Source organism: Galleria mellonella, unplaced genomic scaffold (assembly GCF_026898425.1).
Source record: "Galleria mellonella isolate WM207_F2 unplaced genomic scaffold, CSIRO_AGI_GalMel_v1 utg352, whole genome shotgun sequence".
Taxonomy (NCBI): domain Eukaryota; kingdom Metazoa; phylum Arthropoda; class Insecta; order Lepidoptera; family Pyralidae; genus Galleria; species Galleria mellonella.
The window spans coordinates 6,843,456-6,865,219 of record NW_026442084.1 but is presented as its reverse complement, the minus strand read 5'-3'; the positions used below and the strand labels follow the sequence as shown (position 1 = coordinate 6,865,219).

The following is a 21,764-nucleotide window of genomic DNA, read 5'->3' as shown; positions in this document are numbered from 1 at the left end:
GATAAACTATGCAATAAAGTGATTGTAGCGTAACAGTATACTCTGTTACGTCCATGGTACTGCACATGTCTATAGACGACGGTTACCACTTTCCATCAGGTGGGCCGTCAGCTTGTTTGCCATTCTAAGTTGTATAAAAAAAGATTATCATTTTTTTCTATGGAATGATAATGGAATTGCCGTGTGTGCCCCGGCATAGAATAAGCCACCCTTTCCTTCTCCGTGGGTGTCCTAAGAAGCGTCTAATGGAGGACAGCAGCGTCCCTCTTAAAACAATCTCAAAGGTCTAACTGCGATTGCCAACCCGCCTGCCAAGCGTGACAACTACTGGCAAACCTCCTCTTATGGGGAAGACTTATGTCCAGCAGTGGACAGTTAACGGCTGAATTAATAAATAGAATAGTAACCTTGCCTATTGTATACGCTGGCGGGGTACTAGTGAGGGATGATAGATGCGAATGAAAGTAGGTCCGTTAGCCCATCGTGATGAATTAAACAAGGATTTCCAGGGAGAAACTGCGTGGAGATCGACCTGATAGGGTATATTGGGGCTGCTACTCTCTCTTTATCTCTTTACCCCAAGTTTGTCACCCCCGCCACCCAACTTTTTACTTCAATGTGTGTGACAAACATGGTGCTTTGTTTGTGTTTGCCAGGAAACGACTTCAGTAGCAGTCCTGTTAGTGGAGTATCTTATTCGTTGGTCGAAACCTTGTAAATCACTCACACATTTTTAATTCTTTGGTTATTGGAGAGACATGGCATGTTATCGTTGACAATCTATACTCACTTAATTTTTCTTAAAACGTACCACAGCATAAAGAATTGCTTTTACGTAAGGATCTAAACAGAGTAATTTTTGTGGTGAGGTCACGGTGGCGCGAGGGAGTGGGGTTTATGACTTGAAACTAAGACAGGGGAGAGGATTGTCAGTAATAGGAACGAATGGTCCCGATGCCAGTAATATGTAACTGTCAGAACGACTTCTACACTGTTCCCTTGATACTAACGTGGAAAATTCTTAATGAATATGTTTGGATGGATCTACTGATCTGCTTTTTTTATACAACTTAGAATGGCAAACAAGCTGACGGCGCACATGATGGAAAGTGGTAACCGTCGCCTATAGACATGAGCAGTACCATGGACATAACAGAGTATACTGTTTCGCCCATAATACCCCCCATGCGTTGCCATTCCCGAGGACTCAGGTGTTATTCCTCTGTACCCAGTAAATTCACGCCATATCCCACCCTTCAAACCGAAACACAGTTATGCCTATCACCCTCACTGATAGCCCGTGCCTAGGATTTTATTCTATTAGCATCTATAAAAGACCTGGTTTCAGGTCTCCACAGAAACATCTGGTCTTCCAGTTTTGTATGTCATATTCGTGTGAGCGACATATTCGATATATTTCCATATTTCCGAGCCACTGCCAAGTCACTAACATGTTTGTTTATTTGTAACATTTAACAACAGTTTTATCTTAGGGTATAGAGTTCTTAAGAAAAGAATAAGTACAATGGCGAACTTATCCCATAAAAAGGATTCCTTCCAATCAACCTTCGATTGTCTGATAGATTTTTTTATACCACTGAGATGGTAAGCAAGCAAACGGCCCACCTGAGGAACTTATGAACGTCTGCAATACCATGGGCATTACGCGTATAATGCCGACCTTGAAGCAATCTTTTTATCCCATTTTTTATAAACTCCAAAAACCAAAAAAAAAAACCTCTGGAAACATCTCTGAAATTACCCTGTACGCGACTATCCGTACTGCAAGGTATGGGGGTGAACTTGCTGTCGATGGCGAGCTGTACGATGATAAAAAGTGGCCGTGGGTCTCTGAGCACAGTTTATTGTATAACTAGTAGAACAAACAGAATGAGGCAAAATCTTTCCTAATAATTAATGGTTTAATATCGCTTGTAAGCCTAGGATCATCTACAATTCTTATAGCTCGTCGTTGTACTAAATCGAATAAAATATATATATTGACTAGCTGACCCCGTAAACGTTGTTTTACCACTTATTGCGAAATAAAAAAATCACGATTAAAATACAGGGGTTGATCGTAAAACGATGAAAATTTAAAGTTGTATGTATTTTTCAATGCTAAATTATAATAAAATAAAAATTAAAAAAATGTCAAAAAAATAAAAATAATTTTTAAGGGGTGGGTCACCCTTATCATTGAGGGGTATAAAAAATAGATGTTGGCCGATTCTCAGATCTACCGAATATGCACACAAAATTTCATGAAAATCGGTAAAGCCGTTTCGGAGGAGTTTGGTAACAAACACCGTCACACGAGAATTTTATATATTAGAAGATTTATAGACGTTATTTTTATTTTAGTGCAACGCAGTCTCCTGTTGAAACAATTTGAACAATGGACGACCGCACAGTAGACCTCATCTTCGCGGGCTGCCTGAAGTCCCTCCCGCCGGTCAGCTCCAAGATCGTGAGGATCTTCACCAGTTCTACATTCACAGGTAAATATTATCGGATTGTAACAGACTGAGATAGATTACAGAGGGGTGAGGGATTGTTAGGACGTTTATCCCCATTGCTAGCAATATACCCTGTTAGGGTGACCTCTACATGGTTTCTCTTGGAAACCATTAATCGTAGCGTATTCGACAAATGGGTCAACTACGATGGTTTCCAGGAGAAATCACGTGGAGATCGACATGATATGGAATATTGCTAGCAATATGGCTATTTGAATCCATGACAAACAATCCCCCCCCCCCCGCCGCTCCTATCCCTGGAACAGATCGTGCTGAATCCTGATCTGCCTTTTCATTCTCACCAATCATCCCTCACTGGATAGCGCAGGCGGGATTACTATTCCATTATCGTCCATAAAAAATACTGAATAAATATTAATTCTCTAGTGTTTATTTTCAGTAATCACTTCAACTTAGAAACTTTTCTTCTTAATTATATTAATAAAGATTCTTGTATTTCTCAAAAGGCCACATCAAACATTGTTTACATTTTAACCCCAAACTAAAAGATCAAAGATCGTTCATTAGTAATGTAATCATAGACTTAGTTCTATATAGATGTCGCATACACTGGAGGGTAGAGTATTGACGCAACACCTGAACACCCAGTAGAACAGTGGAAAAGGTGTCGTATAATAGCAAAATCGTTACGAACAAAGTTGGTTATACAACGGAAAAGATAACAAATAACTACTAGAGAATACGCTTGAAAACAATAGGAAAGAAAGAAAGACGATGGATGCGAGATGAGATGAATGTGAGCATAAATAAAAATAAATAGCCTTGCCAATACTCCTAAATTAACAACCTGGAAATTAATATCCTGGCCCACGGATGCTCCACAAGGGGAAGCAACGAAAAAAAAAAAACAAAATAAAAAATTAAAAAAATTAAATAAAGAGTATTGACGCTAAGAGTCGACTTGAATTCTCGATTCTAATTGTTATAATAGTATATGATATTTATGTCGAAAAATATTTAGAAGACGACGAAACCAATCGAAAGAGTTTTCCGCTGAAGGGATTTGCTATAAATTATATCTTTTGTATCATTAATATCACAATGGCTAGTTAATTTTAAACTTGAGCGTTGTTTACAGAGGGAGACTTGGCACAAAAGTCGATTGCTTGGGTACCTCTGTCCCATTCGTGTTTCAACCGTGAAGCAGTTATGTTTGTATGGCTATGTTTCGATTTAAAGGGTGGGATATGGCGTGAATTTACTGGGTACAGAGTACTACAGAGAAATAACATCTTCCTCAGGAATAACAACGTATGGGGGGTATCATGGGCGAAACAGTATACTCTGTTATGTCCATGGTACTGCTCATGGCTATAGGCGACGGTTACCACTTTCCATCAGGTGGGTCGTCAGCTTGTTTGCCATTCTAAGTCGTATAAAAAAAAATTAAATACACATTTGGGACTTAACAACATGGTGCAATCCACGTCGAAACATCGGCAATAAAGCAGCAGATATGTAGCTACTATTTACCTGTAAAATCTTTTTCATCGCATTAAAACCCGATTGTGTATTTAAAAATATCACAATAGCTTCCTAGTACATAAAAAAAAATGTTGATATGATTGTTCTAGGGTTGGTTTTTTTTTCTATAAGCTGTCTTGGAGTAAAAGTTCTTAATATATTTTACTGAACTAGATGTTATTTTGCGCAATTCCGTATCACTTGTTCGGTTATTAGAATTATTTACTTTTGGCAATAATAACAGAAGTCAATATTCGAATGTTGGCAACCTCACGCGTGCTATTGTTAGCGGAATTAAAGAAAATATATGTAAAGTTCTGAACATCACGTTCGCTTTGTATATTAGTAAATAGTGTACGAGTATTGAAGTGTAAATAAACTAGTTAATCTGGCTAACTTTGTTATGCCACATAAACAATTTTTTTTGAATAGGGCCACCCTTATCACGTAGGAGTATCAAAAATAACCTACGACCTATTCTCAGATCTACCAAATTTCCATAAAAAAAATCATAAAAGTCAAGCCGTTTCGGATGAGTTTAGTGACAAACACAATGACACGAGATTTTTGTATGTAAAGATAAACTGTAGTAGTTTCTCCATCTATTTTCAATGATATCTGTGTGCAATATCTACTTACATTCAAACTATACGGTCATTGCACCCTGTTGTCAAGACAGAATCGTTTACGAGTGTTTTGCAATCGTTAGCAAGACAGGTGAAGCTGATTTTACCAAGAACTGAAGATATTAAAGCGCGCTTAAACCATTTAGTGTTGGCATGGTGTTACCATGAGTTTTGGTAAAGACAGGAATCCAGCTTTAGTTTCTGAAAATATTATATTAAAATTATAAATATGAAAGTTTGTAAGGATGGGTGGATAGATAGATAGATAGATGGATAGATATTTAGTTTATTTGCATTACTTACAGCACACAAATAACAACAGACATAAACAGTAAAAAGAGAATATATATATATATATATATATATATATATATATATATATATATATATATATATATATATACAAAAAGAAAGCAAAATATATAAAACAAGTAAAAAATTTTTTCTTTCATGCATGTGCCATATTAATACAATAGCTAAATGCTGTAAAAATATATAAATTGTTGTAGATAGACAATAACAAATATATCCAAATTGACTTAAATTATTATTTGTTCTTCGTTCACACATTTTTTTTTAATGGATGATAATGAAATGATAACCCCGCCTACGCTAACGGTATACGCTGGCGGGGCACCAGTGAGGGATGATAGGTGAGGATGAAAAGGCAGGTCAGTTAGCCCATCGTGATGAATACACTTGGAATTCAGCACGATGTTTTCTAATGGAACTATGTGGTCCTAGTCATACTAGTCCGCAGTACTAACAATCTCTTCCGGGGGGAAAGGGATTGTTAGTAATGGAGACTGAGAGTCCCATTGCTAGCAATATACCCAACCAGGGCGACCTCCTCGCGGTTCTCCCTGGAAACTATCATGGTTAATTCCTAATGAATTCATCATGATGGGCTAACTGGCCTGTTTTTATCCTCATCTATCACCCTTCACTGATGCTCCGCCAGCGTATCCCGTTAGCGCAGGTGGGGTTACCATACTATTTTCACCCATAAAAAAAGAACACATTCTCTTACTCTCCTACACAACTTGTCGGTCATGCGAACGAAGTCGCAGGTAAAAGCTAGTACAATAATGAAAGACTGATTTCCTGCAATGGGATATATAAGGTACCTACCATTATTGTTGTAGGCAGACTGTTGTCTTAGCTAGATAGGAATAATAGCAGGATTGTCTAGATCCAGGAGCGGATTAAGGCCGAAATGTGCCCTCGAATTTTACCTAAGTCTCTTTAGACATTTAATTAATATAATAACGGGAACAGCTGTCTGTTTTTAATTCGATTTAATTTTTAATTTTATTTCTAAACGACGTCCAAGACAACGATTATTGTGGGAGCGAAAAAGAAATATGAAAATCGGCTCAGAATTTACGACGTAATTATAATAATTATTATTATTCATATTAGTTTATATTTTATAAGAAAAACCGACTTCAACTGTAGAAAAATGGATTATTTTGATTTATAAACTAAACTACTCGATCGATTTTGATAATATTTCTATGTATATTCTTTCACATAAAAAAAAAAAAAAATTATTCATTAACAAATATATTTTATTACCAAATCGACTTACAGCTGACTGACTGAGTTATGAGGCAATAGACATAATAAATTACCATTTATTAATAAAATTAAAATTTATTTGAAAAGAATACGAGCCGAGTTTCTTGTCAGTTCTTCTCATCTCGAAATCATTCCGAACTGGGAAGACTTTGTACAAAAGTCGTTTGCTTGGGTACCTCTGTCACATTCGTGTTTCAACCGTGAAGCAGTTGTGTTTGCATGGCTGTGTTTCCGTTTGAAGGGTGGGATATGCCGTGAATTTACAAGGTACAGAGGAATAATGCCTGAGTTCTCAGGAATGGCAACGCATGAAGGGTATCATGAGCGATGACAGTATACTCTGTTACGTCCACGGTACTGCTCATGTCTATAGGCGACGGTTATCACTTTCCATCAGGTGGGCCGTCAGCTCGTTTGCCATTCTAAGTTGTATAAAAAAAATTACATACGCAACAGATATAAATTCAATAATAAATATATACATATGCACCGATACATACATACATATATATATACACATATATATATATATATATATACATATATATACATATATTAAAGCGAAACTGGGCAAGTCGCTTGTATATATTTTCTCTTTATTAAAGAAGTCTGCTTTATACATTGTTTGAATAGCTATGCGAGTTGTCTAAGAACTAAGATGCAATTTTGTACGTTGTACTACATAGTAATTATAATAGAGATATCCGGCCGTTAACCAAGAGAATTGCTACTAAATTCCATTCATACAGTCGAGTTTATTACCTATTCATTTTATTCATAAAAACTAAAACCTCTGTAGAAGGTTGTACGTCTGTACCTATTTTTTACTATAAGAGTGCTTTGTTCCTGTCTTTCAAATTGAGAAATTAGGGTAAAAGTATAGAACAAAACAGGGGGTCTACCATGAAATGAAATTCTGAATTTTCGAACTCAATTTCGTGTTTTTGTTCGTACAGAAATCGACCCTGTAAATGGAGCTTAACATTTCGTTTGTCATAAATCCTACCATAAAAATACAAAGGAAAGATATTTTAGCATTTTTAATATTTTTAAACGGTACGTATCATGTAATGTTAGCATCAAATTTTTGTTTCGTTCGGATCCGAAATTTCGGAAAACATTTCATGGTAGGCCCTCAGTTCAATAGCTGTAATTAATTATTGTATCCCACAAAAAGAAACAGACTTCATCTTTGTAACATTGATATGTAGATAGATACTCTTTAAATTTTCTTCCAAAATAATAGTAAACTTATTATAGATATAAACACTTACAAGAAATGTTCACAGTGAGAAAACAATGGATTGCCATATCGTTAGATTCGGTCGAGCGATCTCTTCCAGGCAACCTTTGGATGGAGAGGAGTAGTTATAAACAGTTCGATCGGAGGCACGATGTGAATTCTGTTATTTTTAAATACATATGCAGATATAATACATGCAATAATATATATAACTTTACTTTCTATTATACATACATACATACATACATATATATATATATATATATATATATATATATATATATATATATATATATATATATACACTCAGTTTTAACGAGAGATATGCTCTTGAGAAAGGACTGTATATTTTATGAAATAATAAAACGGTCGCTGCTAGTGGTAGAGAAAAATATAATAATCAAATCGTGACATTGTCAGATATCAAAAAACAAAATAAAAATATAAAATTTAAAAATATTCTCTAAAAAGGTGCGTTCTGCACATGCTCCCCTCTTAAACAGATGGGAACAACCCTTTTAACAGGTCTACGAATTACGCCTGCCTGGGTATCGATGTCTACTACCCGTGTCACGCCGTCCCTACCTGGGTACAAAGTCGTAACTAGGCCTTTAGGCCAAGTACCTCTTGGTAACGTTCCGTCCACGACTACGACGACGTCTCCAACTGAAATTTGCGGCACTTGTCCTACAAATCTTCGTGGTGATAGTGTGGGCAAATACTCTGTAATCCAACGCTTCCAAAAGTGATCAGCCATTCGCAGTGCTCTTCTCCAACCAGATCTACGAGGTCTGTCCGGAAAGTTCGTATAAAAGTGTTCTGGAATGCGAGAAAGAGAAGTGGGGAGGCCAGGTAAGCGCAGGACCCCTTCCTTATGTCCCTAACAATGCTTCAGTTCTGGTCTGACCGCCGTGCGGTGCGAACTGGCTTGTCACGCCATCTGTGAAGTTACCTCTTAACGAAACCCCGTCGGCATGGAGCCCGCTTCCGTTGAAGAGCAGCGCGTCGTAATCAAGTTTCTCTCGAAACTCGGCAAGAATGGCCGTGAAATTTTTGCCGATCTCAGAACAGTTTATGGGGATGATGCTGTGAAGGAACCAACCGTCCATAAGTGGCTAAAAAGATTCAGAGAGGGCCGAGAAAGCGTTCAAGATGACCCACGTTCAGGACGTCCTTCCACTTCACATTCCGACGAACACAGGCCAGACAGTTGATGGAAAATTCTACGTCGATGTGCTCAGACGCCTCAAAGCTCGTGTGGCACGAGTTCGTCCAGAATTGGCGCGAGAGGGGCGTTGGATTCTTCACCACGACAATGCCCCTGCCCACACCTCTCTTGTTGTCCGTGAGTTTTTGAGTAAAAATTCCATTACGGTGACCGAACACCCCCCTATTCGCCGGATTTGGCCCCGTGTGACTTCTTCTTGTTCCCAAAAACCAAATTGGTACTTCGGGGGCGGCATTTGGGGGACATAAATGAGATAAAAAAAGCTACGACGGGGCAGCTGAGAAACCTACAACCAGAGGACTTTCAAGGAGCCTTCTCACAGTGGAAACGGCGTTGGCACAAGTGCATTATGTCACAGGGGGAGTACTTTGAAGGGGATAAAATTGATTTACCTGAATAATTGTAAAATAAAATTTTTAAAAAACTTTTATACGTACTTTCCGGACAAACCTCGTACTGCACATGTCACTGTCGGTTAAGTTGGCTGGAATAGGACGGCCTGAGGAGTAGCCTAATATAAAATGAGATGGTGTCAGGGCTTCAGGATATTGTGGATCACATGCGACGTGCGTTAGGGGCCGTGAGTTTACCAATGCTTCTGCCTCGCAAAGCAGGGTGGTGAATACTTCATCGGTGGGCGATCTTGTATTGTTGCCTAAAGTTACTTTTAATGCTGTCTTTACAGACTTCACAAGCCTTTCCCATGATCCTCCCATGAAAGGAGCTGATGGAGGGATGAATTTCCATTTGATCATTTCACCCGCAGCAAACTCGGACATCGCTTCTGAATACAAGGCTCGAAGCTCTCTATTCGCGCCCACAAAACTGGTTCCATTATCAGAATGGATTTCTGAAGGTGTGCCACGGCGAGCTATAAATCGTCTTAAAGCCATTATTGCTGCATCTGATGAAAGCGAGTGGACGATCTCAAGATGGATTGCGCGAATGGTCAAGCACGTAAATAAGGCCACATAACGTTTCTCTCTCCTTCGACCAACTGCTACTGTTACAGGACCGAAATAATCTAGTCCCACAAACGAAAAAGGTCTACAATGGTGGGCAAGTCTGGCCTTTGGAAGGTTGCCCATAGGTGGTTGGAAAGTAGTAGATCTACGAACCTTACAAAACTGACAGTTATATGCGACTGACCTCACGGTGCTCCTAAGGTTTATTATCCAATATATTTGCCGCAATTCGTTCACGACCATTTCTGTGTTAGCATGAGCCGCCTTGCGATGGTAGTGTAATACAAGTAACCGAACAGCAGGATTCTTTCCATCGAGTAACATTGGATGCTTCATATCTTCTTGTATTCCAGAGACAGCTACAATGCGTGTTGATAGACGTAAAACGGAATTTTTATCAATAATAGCTGGCAGTTTCGATAACCTACTACGGTGTGACACGGGTAAACCGTTTTGAATACATTTGATCTCTTGTGAGAAAGAATCTAATTGACTTTTACGTAGCACATGAATTTCTGCCAAATGTAAGTCTTCCGCGGTAAGTGTGCTACGTATTGTATTGCGTTGTCGATCGACGTTTGAGTTGGATGGCGGACGAAAAGAAAAAATGCGGCCTTCTACTTTATGAATGAGTTCTATATTCAGGCTTTTTTTTCTAAATGAAGTAAGACGTAACAATGATAAGTAACGATGAGCATATGCTGTGGCACGAATTAAACGATTCCACGAACTAAAACGTTGTGCGTCTGCTGAAATTGGCTTATTCGACTCAATTTCGTTAATGAGATGTATGTGAGTCTCGGGTGTATTAGTATGGATGGTTTGATTATGGGAAACAGCAGGTTCCTTAGGCCAATCAGAAGTTAGAAGAAATTCAGGTCCTTTTATCCAGCGTGAGTCTGAAGTTAAAGGGCCTCGGCTTAAACGTGTTGAATCATCGGCAACATTATAAGCGGTTGGAACCCAGTGCCACTCACTAACATCTGAAAGTTCTATTATCTCACCTACTCTATGAGCTACAAATGTCTTGTATGATCGTGCATCATTACGAAGCCAACCCAAAACGTTCATCGAATCGCACCAAAATGTGCGCTTAAGTGGTTTAAATTTGACTGCTTCTACGATGGTTGTAGCTAGACGTGCGGCTATTAATGCAGCTTGCAACTCTAATCTAGGAATACTAGATGGTTTTAAAGGCGCTACACGTGACTTGCTACAGATCAATGCAAGTTGTACGTCTCCATTAGGATAAACGAAGCGCCAATATGCCACCGCTGCGTAAGCCTGAGCGCTGGCATCGGCAAAGACGTGCAACTCTATTTGATTTGGTTTCAACCTATGAAAGTTATAACAGCGCGGTATTTTTATCTCGGCGGTAATAATTAAATCTTGAAACCATTCCTTCCAGGCTATGGCTTCAGAAGGAGGGAGCTCCGTGTCCCAATCCAAATTCATACGCCAAACGTTTTGAAATAAAATACGACCGCGAATAACAACTGGAGCGAGGATTCCTAATGGATCGAAGACTCGCATAATTAAAGACAATATAATACGTTTAGTAAGCGAACTAGGCAAAGTTTCTTGATTACTTTTAATAGAAGTGTTAAAGCCTATAAGGTCGCTAGATGGGTGCCAGTATAATCCTAGAGCGCGGATGCATGGTGTAGACGACGGAAAATTCGCTAAGTTTAGGTTAATATTAGATACCGATTCTGATAAAAGATGATTTGGCAACAGACGGAGCGCTTTAGGGTCATTGGATACCCATCCACGCATCTCTAAGCCTGCGCGCGCATGAATGTTGACAATATCTGCCGCCAACTGAGCTGCTTCATCACTAGAATCTACTGAACCGATATAATCATCCATGTAAGTATCGTATATAATACCATGAACCGCGTCGGGATATTGATCTTTAAACTCTAGAGCATTTTTATTTTTCATATATATAGCTGTAAAGGGGCTAGAAACTGCTCCGAAGATCATTGATGACATTCTATAGGTTTCTATAGGATCAGTAGGGCTGTCGCGCCAGAGAAAGCTTTGAGCATCTCTATCCTGTTCGATAATTTTGAACCTAGGGAACATTTCCTTAATGTCTGCAGTCATAGCTACTTTACCCTCTCTAAAACGAAGTAAAATGTCGATTAGAGATTGCAATAAATCTGGACCCGTAAGTAGAAGTGAATTTAAGCTAACACCTTTGATTTTTGCGGCAGCATCGTGTACTACTCGTAGTTTTGCCGGTTTATTGGGGTTTATTATGCCAAAATGAGGTAAAAACCAACATACAGAATTAGAAGAAGGTTCATTTTGACATTTCTCAGCATAATCTTTAGTAACGAGATCGCGAATATTTTGTTTATAACGCTCAGCATAAGTAGGATCACTGATCATTTTCTTTTCAAGACTTAAAAAACGCGATAAAGCAAGAGGATAGCTGTTAGGAATGACAGGATTATTAGATTTCCATAATAAACCGACTTCGAATCTACCGCACGGAAGACGATTAGCTGTACGTTCTAAAATTTCAATAGCGCGTTCATCATCTGCACTACGCGGTTCTTTCTTAGTAATTCCTATCGAATCCAACTTGTAATAATTTTTTATAAGATTTTCCAATAAATCTGTCTTGTTAAAATCTGTTTCATTACACTGAACATGATTCACTAAATCAACTGGACTAGTTTTACTACTACTAAAACCGAATAAAACCCAACCAAGAGCAGTGTTAATTGCAGCTGGTTGCGTTCTCGTACCTTTCCGTATGGATTGCGGTATGGTAAGATGCCAGTTATCGATACCGATCACAATTTTTGGTTGTGCATTCTCATAACATAAATAGGAAGCCAAATCGGAAAGGTAAGAAAATTTACTAATATCTTGGGGACAGACAGACTGTTTAGCTAATTGTAAATCTTTTATAGAACGAGCCTGCTTGACTTGATACGTCTTATCAACATGACAACCTCTAATATTAAAATCTACATACTCTATTTCTGTATGTTTTGATAACCCGCCGACACATTTTAAAAGAGTTTTGACAGTAGGTCCTCGGGCTCCAATTTTTGCAGCGAGCTCCGAGTCTATAACAGTAGCGGTTGACCCGTCATCTAACAAAGCGTAAGTATTCACACTACCACGTGGGCCAGAGATTTCAACAGCTATAATTTTTAAGAAAGGTCGATAACATGGATGTTGAACATTGCATAATGGAAGTGAGTTACTAGCATGAGCTATAAAATCAGTCGTTTGTTTGCATGATGATTCATCAGAACCTTCAAGTTCTCCAGATTGAGGAGTGGAAGATGATTCACCATGTTCAACCTCACTTTCAACCACATGAGCAATATGTAATAGTTTATGGTGTCTAGAATTGCATTTTTTATTGTTGCAGATTTCCTTAGAAATATTACAACTTTTATAATTATGTGAACCTTTTCTAAGACACTTATGACAAAGTTTTTTCTCATTAACAAATTTCCATCTGTCATCAACTGACAATGTCTTAAAATTATTACAATGAGATAAGCTATGATCGTCATTACAAAAATAGCATATCTTTTTATTGTGAGATGTTACACTAGATGATTGTTCATGAGTTTCAGATTGAAAAATGTATGGAACAATGGACGTGGATGGTTTGTTAATTGCAACCGAACGAATTTTGTTGCTTCGATTATAATAAATAGGTTCATTGAGGAGACCAAACTTGAGCTGTAGATCCACCTCTTGAGTGAGGAAGGAGGCTAAGAGCTCGAGTTTAGTTACCTCTTGATGGAAATGAGACGCTGCAAAGTCAGCCCAACGTGTCCGTAATAGAGGTGTGAGTTTACTAAGAATAGATTGAAAAAGTTCTGGCGATTCTAAATAACATCGTTGTTCTAAAAGTTTCATTACTTCTACTGAATTACGAACTCGACAAGCGAACTTATGAAGGTCACTACAATCGATGTTGACCTTTGGCAGGGAACGCATCATTGCCACTTCTTGTAAAACAATTAGTTCAGGCCTACCAAACCTTGTTGCTAATGCTTGTATTACCTGAGTAGGGTCTTGAGCGGAGACTAACAGTACTGCTACAGCATCATGTGCCTCTCCCCGCAGCGCCATATTGATACGCGTTAGGTTGTCCGAGTCAGAATATCTTGATTTCGTGTTGTCATATACACGTTTGAAGGTTAACCAATCTAAAGGCTTGCCATCAAAAAAAGGTAGACGACCATCTCCAAATTTTACGTTGTGTTGACTTTCTTTTGAAAGTGATGTAATTGCTTCTGCTAACAAAGCTATATCACTTGGGGTTTTATTAATAGTGGAGGAAACCGGTTTGATTTTAGTCGCACTAGAACTGGCCCTCGCCGGGCTTGTGCAAACATCGAAATTATTAGCCACATTAGATTCTTTTAGGATAGGCCGAAGATATTGAGTATCTGTGGTAGTCACAGGGTTAAAGCTATTGTTCGGTATTTGTAAATGTGCCGCTAATGCCGCAGAACAATTGCTATTAGTAGTGGGTTTACTACAGGACGTATTAATTTTAATGTTCTGCGGTTGCTCATTTACTTCCACTGAGGGTATAGCCTCTAGACATGTGTCTAACCATTTTCGTACCTCTCTGTTAGAGATGTGACTTGAACGACTACTACGAGTACGTATACTACCTCTCTCCTCCAAGGCGGCGATACGTGCTTGTTTTTGTAGTACTAAAGCGGCGCGCTCTTGTTCCAATACCACACGCTCGCGCTCTTTGGCACGCTCCAATGCAGCGCGCTCCAGCATCGCAATTTTTTTAGCATAATCCGCTTCTATTTGTAAGGTACGACTCCTTACAGTAGTTGAAGACCCTGAAACAGAACTAGCGGCGCCGCTGGGAATTCCAACGGACTGCTGAGCGCCAGCAGTTGGTGTGGAGCTGGTAGGGCTTCCGTGTTGAACGGTAGAAAATTGGCCTTGCTCCATACTTGCTGCGTTCGCTTTTTTAACTGATCGCGTCTCTACCACCATGGTTTTATTATTAGCGAGAGGACCAATATTTTAACGAGAGATATGCTCTTGAGAAAGGACTGTATATTTTATGAAATAATAAAACGGTCGCTGCTAGTGGTAGAGAAAAATATAATAATCAAATCGTGACATTGTCAGATATCAAAAAACAAAATAAAAATATAAAATTTAAAAATATTCTCTAAAAAGGTGCGTTCTGCACACTCAGGTTATGGAATGAGCTCCCTGCCGAGGTTTTTCCAAGAGACTACAGCATGGGGTTCTTCAAAAGGGGGGTAAAGAGGTTTCTTCAGGGTCGGCAAACAAGCATACGGCCCACCTGATGGTAATCAGGTGGGCCGTATGCTTGTTTGCCACCTCAGTGGTATTAAAAAAAATAACAAACAAATTACGAAAATTTTGATATGTTTTATAATTATTAAAAAATGTAAAACAACGAAAAGTTGCATTGTGTAAACCGATAAAATTTGTGTGGTCGGCCATTTTGTGACTACATGCGATGATTACTATATGCATATGCCATTTAATAAAAAATATAATAAATTTTAGAAATATAATAATAAGAATAATATATGTTTTATTTTAGCGTTAAGTTTTCATATCATAATTTAAATATAATTTTTCCGTCAATAACCTTATTTTCTTTTTATTTTGAAAATTAAAAATAATATTTATCGTCGTGGAAACATAATGTTAAAATTCTACACCATAGCTGCGTGGAGAATCCGAAAAGACAACGAACGTAATTCAGCCATTATTAATTTAAAACAAACGCCGAATAATCTAAGAATGGGTTCACCGTATCGGAATACAAACGGTTTAAGGTCTTCGCGCATTACACCGAAACTGCCCTAACGCGTGACGAAGCAGTGTCACTATAATTTAGGCTTTGTGAGTTACCATAAGCAAATTGTTATTGCAATTTAAACTTTAAGTTTAATTCAATACGAACGCCTTCATGTCCTTTATTTTTAAATTATATTGCTAATATAATGACAAATCCTTATAAATGTGAAAGTGAATTTGTTTGATACTTTATAGCGCCTTAATTGCTTAACCTATCAAAATGAATTTTTGAATGATGAAGGAAATAGGTTATTTTTTATCTCGGTTGAAGGTCGAACGGACGAAGTCGCGAGTAATAGCTAGTATAATAGAATTGTAATTCACGATACCTATTTATGAGAGATATTTAAGACTAAATAATATGAGGGACCTTAATTAAAACAAAAGATCTCAAAACAATATTGTGGTAGATACAAAGTAGCAGGCAAAAAGTTGGTAGATTGTAAGGAAAATTGTGGTAAGACATAGTTACTATTACCATCAAACAGTGTAAATTATCATTTATATTAGCCATTACCTGGCCAGTGCTGCACATAAGCCTTCCCCATAAAAATAGTTTTGCCAGTAGTTGCCATGTTTGACAGGCGGGTTGGCAATCGTAGTTAGGCTTATAGAGTGATCTTTTAAGAGGAACTCTACATCCCATCCCTCGACTATTAAGTTCCCTTAGACATGTTAAAGGCTAATTTATTTTCAATTTAAATGTTTTACTATATCGAAACGGTACGGTTTAATGAGCAACAACCTTTACATTTTAAGGTGAATTGGAGCAAGGGAGAAGTCGAGGTGTGAGTCGGTGGAAGGGAAATTAATAACTTCTAATTAACACCCATTTTGTGATAGTGCGATCAATTCAATAACATTTTCGTAGCTTGTGTATAGATAGTGAGTTTTTTTGGCTCGTTTTGAGTACTCGTGTTTTTTTTTTAATGGGTGAAAATGGTATGGTAACCCCGCCTGCGCTAACAGGATACGCTGGCGGAGCACCAATGAAGGGTGATAGATGAGAATGAAAACAGGCCAGTTAGCCCATCATGATGAATTCATCAGGAATTAACCATGATAGTTTCCAGGGAGAACCGCGAGGAGGTCGACCTGGTTGGGTATATTGCTACCAATGGGATTCTCAGTCTCCATTACTAACAATCCCTGTCCTCCCAACCCCTGAGTACTCGTATTGTAATGACACTTTAATCCCAGTAAAAAAAAAATTCAAAATGTTTTTTTGAAGTATTATTATTATTCGATCAATGGATCGATAGTCAATTTAACAACTTATAATTTAGGATTTATGAAATATATGTTTTTAATTTAAAACCATTTTGAAATAATTATTTTTACAAAAAAAAAAACTTCAATGACAAAATCGTTACGCTTTCATTAAAAGAAAATGTAATTCATAATTTTCATAGAAAATTATTTCATTGCACTGATCTCGTGAGAAGAAAACGAACTTTTTGAATTCTTAAACTGTAAAAGTTTAACCAAGTTTCTCCAAGTTCAGTACACAAAGAAATATGATTCTTCTCTGCCGATTAGATCCGCAGAGAAGAATCACATTACCTCACTCGTATTAATCAAATTTCATACAGATGATTAAACTTAATCTCGCGGGTATTGGCACAGCAATCAATAAGGATCGAGTATCTGACTGCATTACGGTAAGTAGGTATGCGGATCTTGCCGCGGGAAAGGATTTAGGTCATTGCTATACGTATCTGTAAATGTATAATACAATATCCCGTGTCTTTATACTGTTGAATTAGGAAAGAAAAGTTTTTTTAATAGCATAATCAGAGGGAGAAAAAAGTCGTTTGCTTGGATACCTCTGTTCCATTTGTGTTTCAACCGTCAAGCAGTTGTTTTTGCATGGCTGTGTTTCGGTTTGAAGGGTGAGATATGGCGTGAATTTACAGGGTACAGAGGAATAACACCTGATTCCTCAGGAATGGCAACGCATGGGGGGTATCATGGGCGAAATATTATACTCTCTTATGTCAATGGTACTGCTCATGTTTATAGGCGACGGTTACCACTTTCCATCAGATGGGCCGTCAGATTGTTTGCCATTCTAAGTTGTATAAAAAAAAAAACATAGGGAGCACACGTTCACCTCACCTGATGGTAAGTGATTACCGCTGCTCATAGGCTTCCCTAACATCAGAGAAATAGCGGATGTGTTGCACGCCTTTTAAAAAGGAATACAATGTTTTATTTGATGTTACAATGTCATATCTGTTCGGAAAGTCTGCTGCTGGGCGTTGATTAAATACTTTGGTTGTGCGTGAAAGAAAGTTTCTCTACATAAAAGCACGGTGAAGGGCCTATATTCATCCAGATGGCCGGTTGGCCACAAGTTAAAGTCTCATCCCGATCGAACCGTATGATGATGAAATTCAGCAGCTGGTATTTATCTGAATAATTCCTCTAATCACTCCCCTGTTTGAAGTCCTCTAAAAGGTTTAAGCTCAGCTTCAGTTATAGTCAACGTATCTACCACAAAGCTGGTACCTCTAACTGTTCTTTCTGCCTTTTTGCTCATTCTTGCGCTCTTCCTGCCCATTCCCATTTGGGGTTGGCCTAATATGTTTTCTTAAATAAATAAATAATAGTTTATCCAGCAAATGTTTGCTGGATAAACACTACAAAAAAGGTTTATACAGAATAAAATATCATGTATAGGAAGTAAAGATGTTACGCAATATTTGTCGAAATGGCCTCCGCTCAGCGTTATGCTACAGCCGAGGAGCTAGCTAGCTGATTTTCAGCTCTGTTGCTTCTCGGCTTAGCACTGTAGCTTCTTTTTCTATACATCTCTATTTGAAGTCATTACACTAGTCACTCCCTTTCTGGCCATGTCATCTTTCACACAGTCCATCCATCTCTTTTAACTCATTCTTTTAAGCTGGAACCTTTAAATCTTGGATAATTATAAACTTCTGAAAAGGTTAATTAACAAAAAATCACTACTATTCTATATTGGAACGTGTAATACAAGAATTTTATGGAGTCTTCATATAGTTTTCCAGAATTCTAAAGAATCTAATGTCACCGTATTTGTTAAATTGCTACTTTGCCAAAATGATTGCCTGTCGAGCCAATTTAAGAAAAAACTTTTCTGAATTTACTCGAGTCTGGGTGTTTTGGGTTGTGCTTCTGTTTCCTCATAACATAACACAGGCTATACTAGTTGAAGATCCAGGCGGTTGGTGTATTTGTGTTTTTTTTTTATACAACTTAGAATGACAAACAAACTGATGGCTCACCTGATGAAAGTGGTAGCCGTCGCCTATAAACATGAGCAGTACCATGGACATAACAGAGTATACTGTTTCGCCCATAATACCCCCCATGCGTTGCCATTCCTGAGGACTCAGGTGTTTGTTATTCCTCTGTACCCAGTAAATTCACTCCATATCCCACCTTTCAAACCGAAACACAGCCATGCAAACACAACTGCTTCACGGTAGAAACACGACGTGTGGCACTTATTGTTATACTATTAAACCCTATACTCGTAGAGCCAGGGGGGAAGGGATTGGTAGTAATGCGGATTATCAGTCCCATTGCTAGCAATGTACCCTGTCAAATCTCCCTTTAAACTATCGTGCTGAATTCCTGGTGTATTCATCATGGCAAGCTAACTGACCTGCCTTTTCATTCCCACCTATCATCCCTCACTGGTGCTCAGCTAGCGTATACTGTTAGCGCAAGCAGAGCTACCATTTCATGACCATCCATTAAAGAAAACGCTATGTAACCGTTTCAGTTATATATCCCACTAAAAAGATAAATTTAAAAAACTATACCGTCTGTTTTGAGGGGTAAAAACATTACATAGAATACATTTCCGCATACTGCAGTATTTTCCTTCTTAAGTTGCGTGACTAAAGTAAATTCCATGGGTTTATTTATAACCTAATGCGGAAAATACATATTTAAACAGTCAACTAAATTCCTATGTTTATTGAATCAAATGCGTCAGTGATTTGTGGTTGATTACCAATTGAAGATCGATCTTGACTAGGTTTTACTATTGCAACGGAGGTGCCCTCTGGTATCAACTACGTTAAACACGATACCGTCTAATGTGACTTAAAAAGAAGGCACCAAGTTTCTTTCTTAATAAATATATATACCGCCTATTTATTTCTCGGTTTGACGAATGGTTGACTGGTAGAGAACACCATCTGGTGTTAAGTCCGCCATATGTACAGTTTCACGGTGCAATAAAGTTTTAATAAATAAATATATTAAAAAAAAATAGTGTACACATATTATATTTTTAACAAAAAACATTTTTTTCAGATACAACCATGGAGAGGAACACGCTGATGGCAAAATGCTACCCACGCATCAAAGATTACTGCCGGGAAAAACATGGACTCGAATTTCAGGTATAATTATATATATCTGCGGGCGTGCCCCAGGGTGGCGTCTTATCTCCTCTTTTATTTGCCTTATTTATCAACAATATCACGTCTCAGCTTCGGTCTTCCTACCATCTTTATGCAGACGACCTTCAAATTTACTGCCGGGCTCCTCTTATTAATATTTCTGTTGCAGTAAATACAATAAACGAAGACCTTGAACGTATATCTGTCTGGAGCAAATCCTATGGTCTTGCTGTAAATCCGACCAAGACCCAGGTTATAATCATAGGTAGCCCTAGTTACATTTCCAGAATGGCTTTGAATGACCTTCCTTCTGTAGTTTTTAATGGAATGAAGTTAAACTACAACGACCGCGTTAAAAATCTCGGCATTTGTTTTGATAGTACTTTATCCTGGTCACCTCAGATTGCTGAGATTAGCAGGAGGATGTTTGCGGCAACTGGATCCCTTTACAGGTTGCGTAAGGTTCTTCCTATGGATACCAAAATTGCGCTTGCTCATACATTGCTCCTCCCCATCCTTGACTACGCCGATTCCTGTTATTCAAATGTCACTGAAGAGCAGTTAAATAAACTTGAGCGTCTTCAAAATTTATGTATACGGTTCATATTTGGGCTTCGCAAATATGACCATGTATCCCAATATCGTACACGGCTCAAGTGGCTCTCTATCCGTCTTCGTCGTAACTGGCACATCCTTTCCCTTCTTTACTCAATTCTCTTTAATCCAGTTACACCTCATTATTTAAAAGAACGTTTTATGTTTCTTGGAGAGAGCAATTCTAATTCTTATTCTTTACGTAGTACTGACAACCTCCAACTCATAATTCCTACCCATTCTTCCTCTTTCTACTCCAAATCCTTTTCCGTGCAAGCAGTTCGTTTGTGGAACTCACTCCCTACCCCTATACGGTGCGCTCAATCGTTGCCCATTTTTAAAAACTTAGTTAAAGCCCACTACCTATCCTTATAATCACTTAGTCCTACGTATTTCCAGTTTTATGTGTGTTATATATATGTGTATTAATATGGTATATTTGTATGTATTTATGCGTATATATGTATATGTATGTATATATATTTATATGTGTATGTATATGTATATATATGTTTGGTTGTATGTGTTTATTTATGTATGTATATGTATATGACTATGCTGTCACAAATATTATTTTTTACAAATCTATCTTTTTTAACGCGCCACCTACCTACTTATGCTTTAATCCTTTCTACCCAAAGGTTGTCTGGAAGAGATTGCTTAGCAATAAGACCGCCTTTTGTACTACACTATACGTATTGAAAATTGTTTTAACAAATCATGTTGGTGCAATAAAGTGTTAAATAAATAAATTGGTATATATATATATATATATATATATATATATATATATATATATATATATATATATATATATATATATATATATATATATATATATATATATATATATATATATATATATATATATATATATATAATACAGAAGTATTATCATCAGATAAAGCGCATCACATCATCATACCAGTCGTTCACTGTCCACTGCTGCACCTAGGCCTCCCACTTAGAAAGGCTTCTGCCAGTAACTGCCACGCTTGGCTAGAAGCTGTCAACCGCAGTTAGGCTTTGGCGATGTTTTAAAACCGGCGTTGCTGGCCAACTTTTTACTGTTAAATTCCCTTAGTCGCTTCTTACGACACCTGCAGAAAAGAAAGGTTATGCCGGGACTACACTATAGATAAAGCTTACTAAATGATATTATACGATGTATTTCATTTCTCATAACATAGAGAGTTCTAGATCAAGGATCAGATAGATTCTGAATATGTATGGCCATTATTTATTTATTTTTCATTATAATAACACATTAACG

At 37.8% G+C, this 21,764-nt stretch overlaps 1 protein-coding gene across 1 annotated transcript in view; it reads left to right on the top strand.

Annotated features, from left to right (window-relative positions):
- The first annotated feature begins 2,000 nt into the window (after positions 1–2,000).
- The window catches only part of LOC113520061 (NACHT and WD repeat domain-containing protein 2), a 61,485-nt gene continuing 41,721 nt past the window's right edge, over positions 2,001–21,764 (top strand). Inside the window, exons 1-2 of the mRNA XM_052897086.1 lie at positions 2,001–2,501; positions 19,809–19,897. Coding sequence (XP_052753046.1) covers positions 2,399–2,501; positions 19,809–19,897 — 192 coding nt within the window. The 5' untranslated portion in view covers positions 2,001–2,398. The remainder of the gene's footprint in view (positions 2,502–19,808; positions 19,898–21,764) is intronic.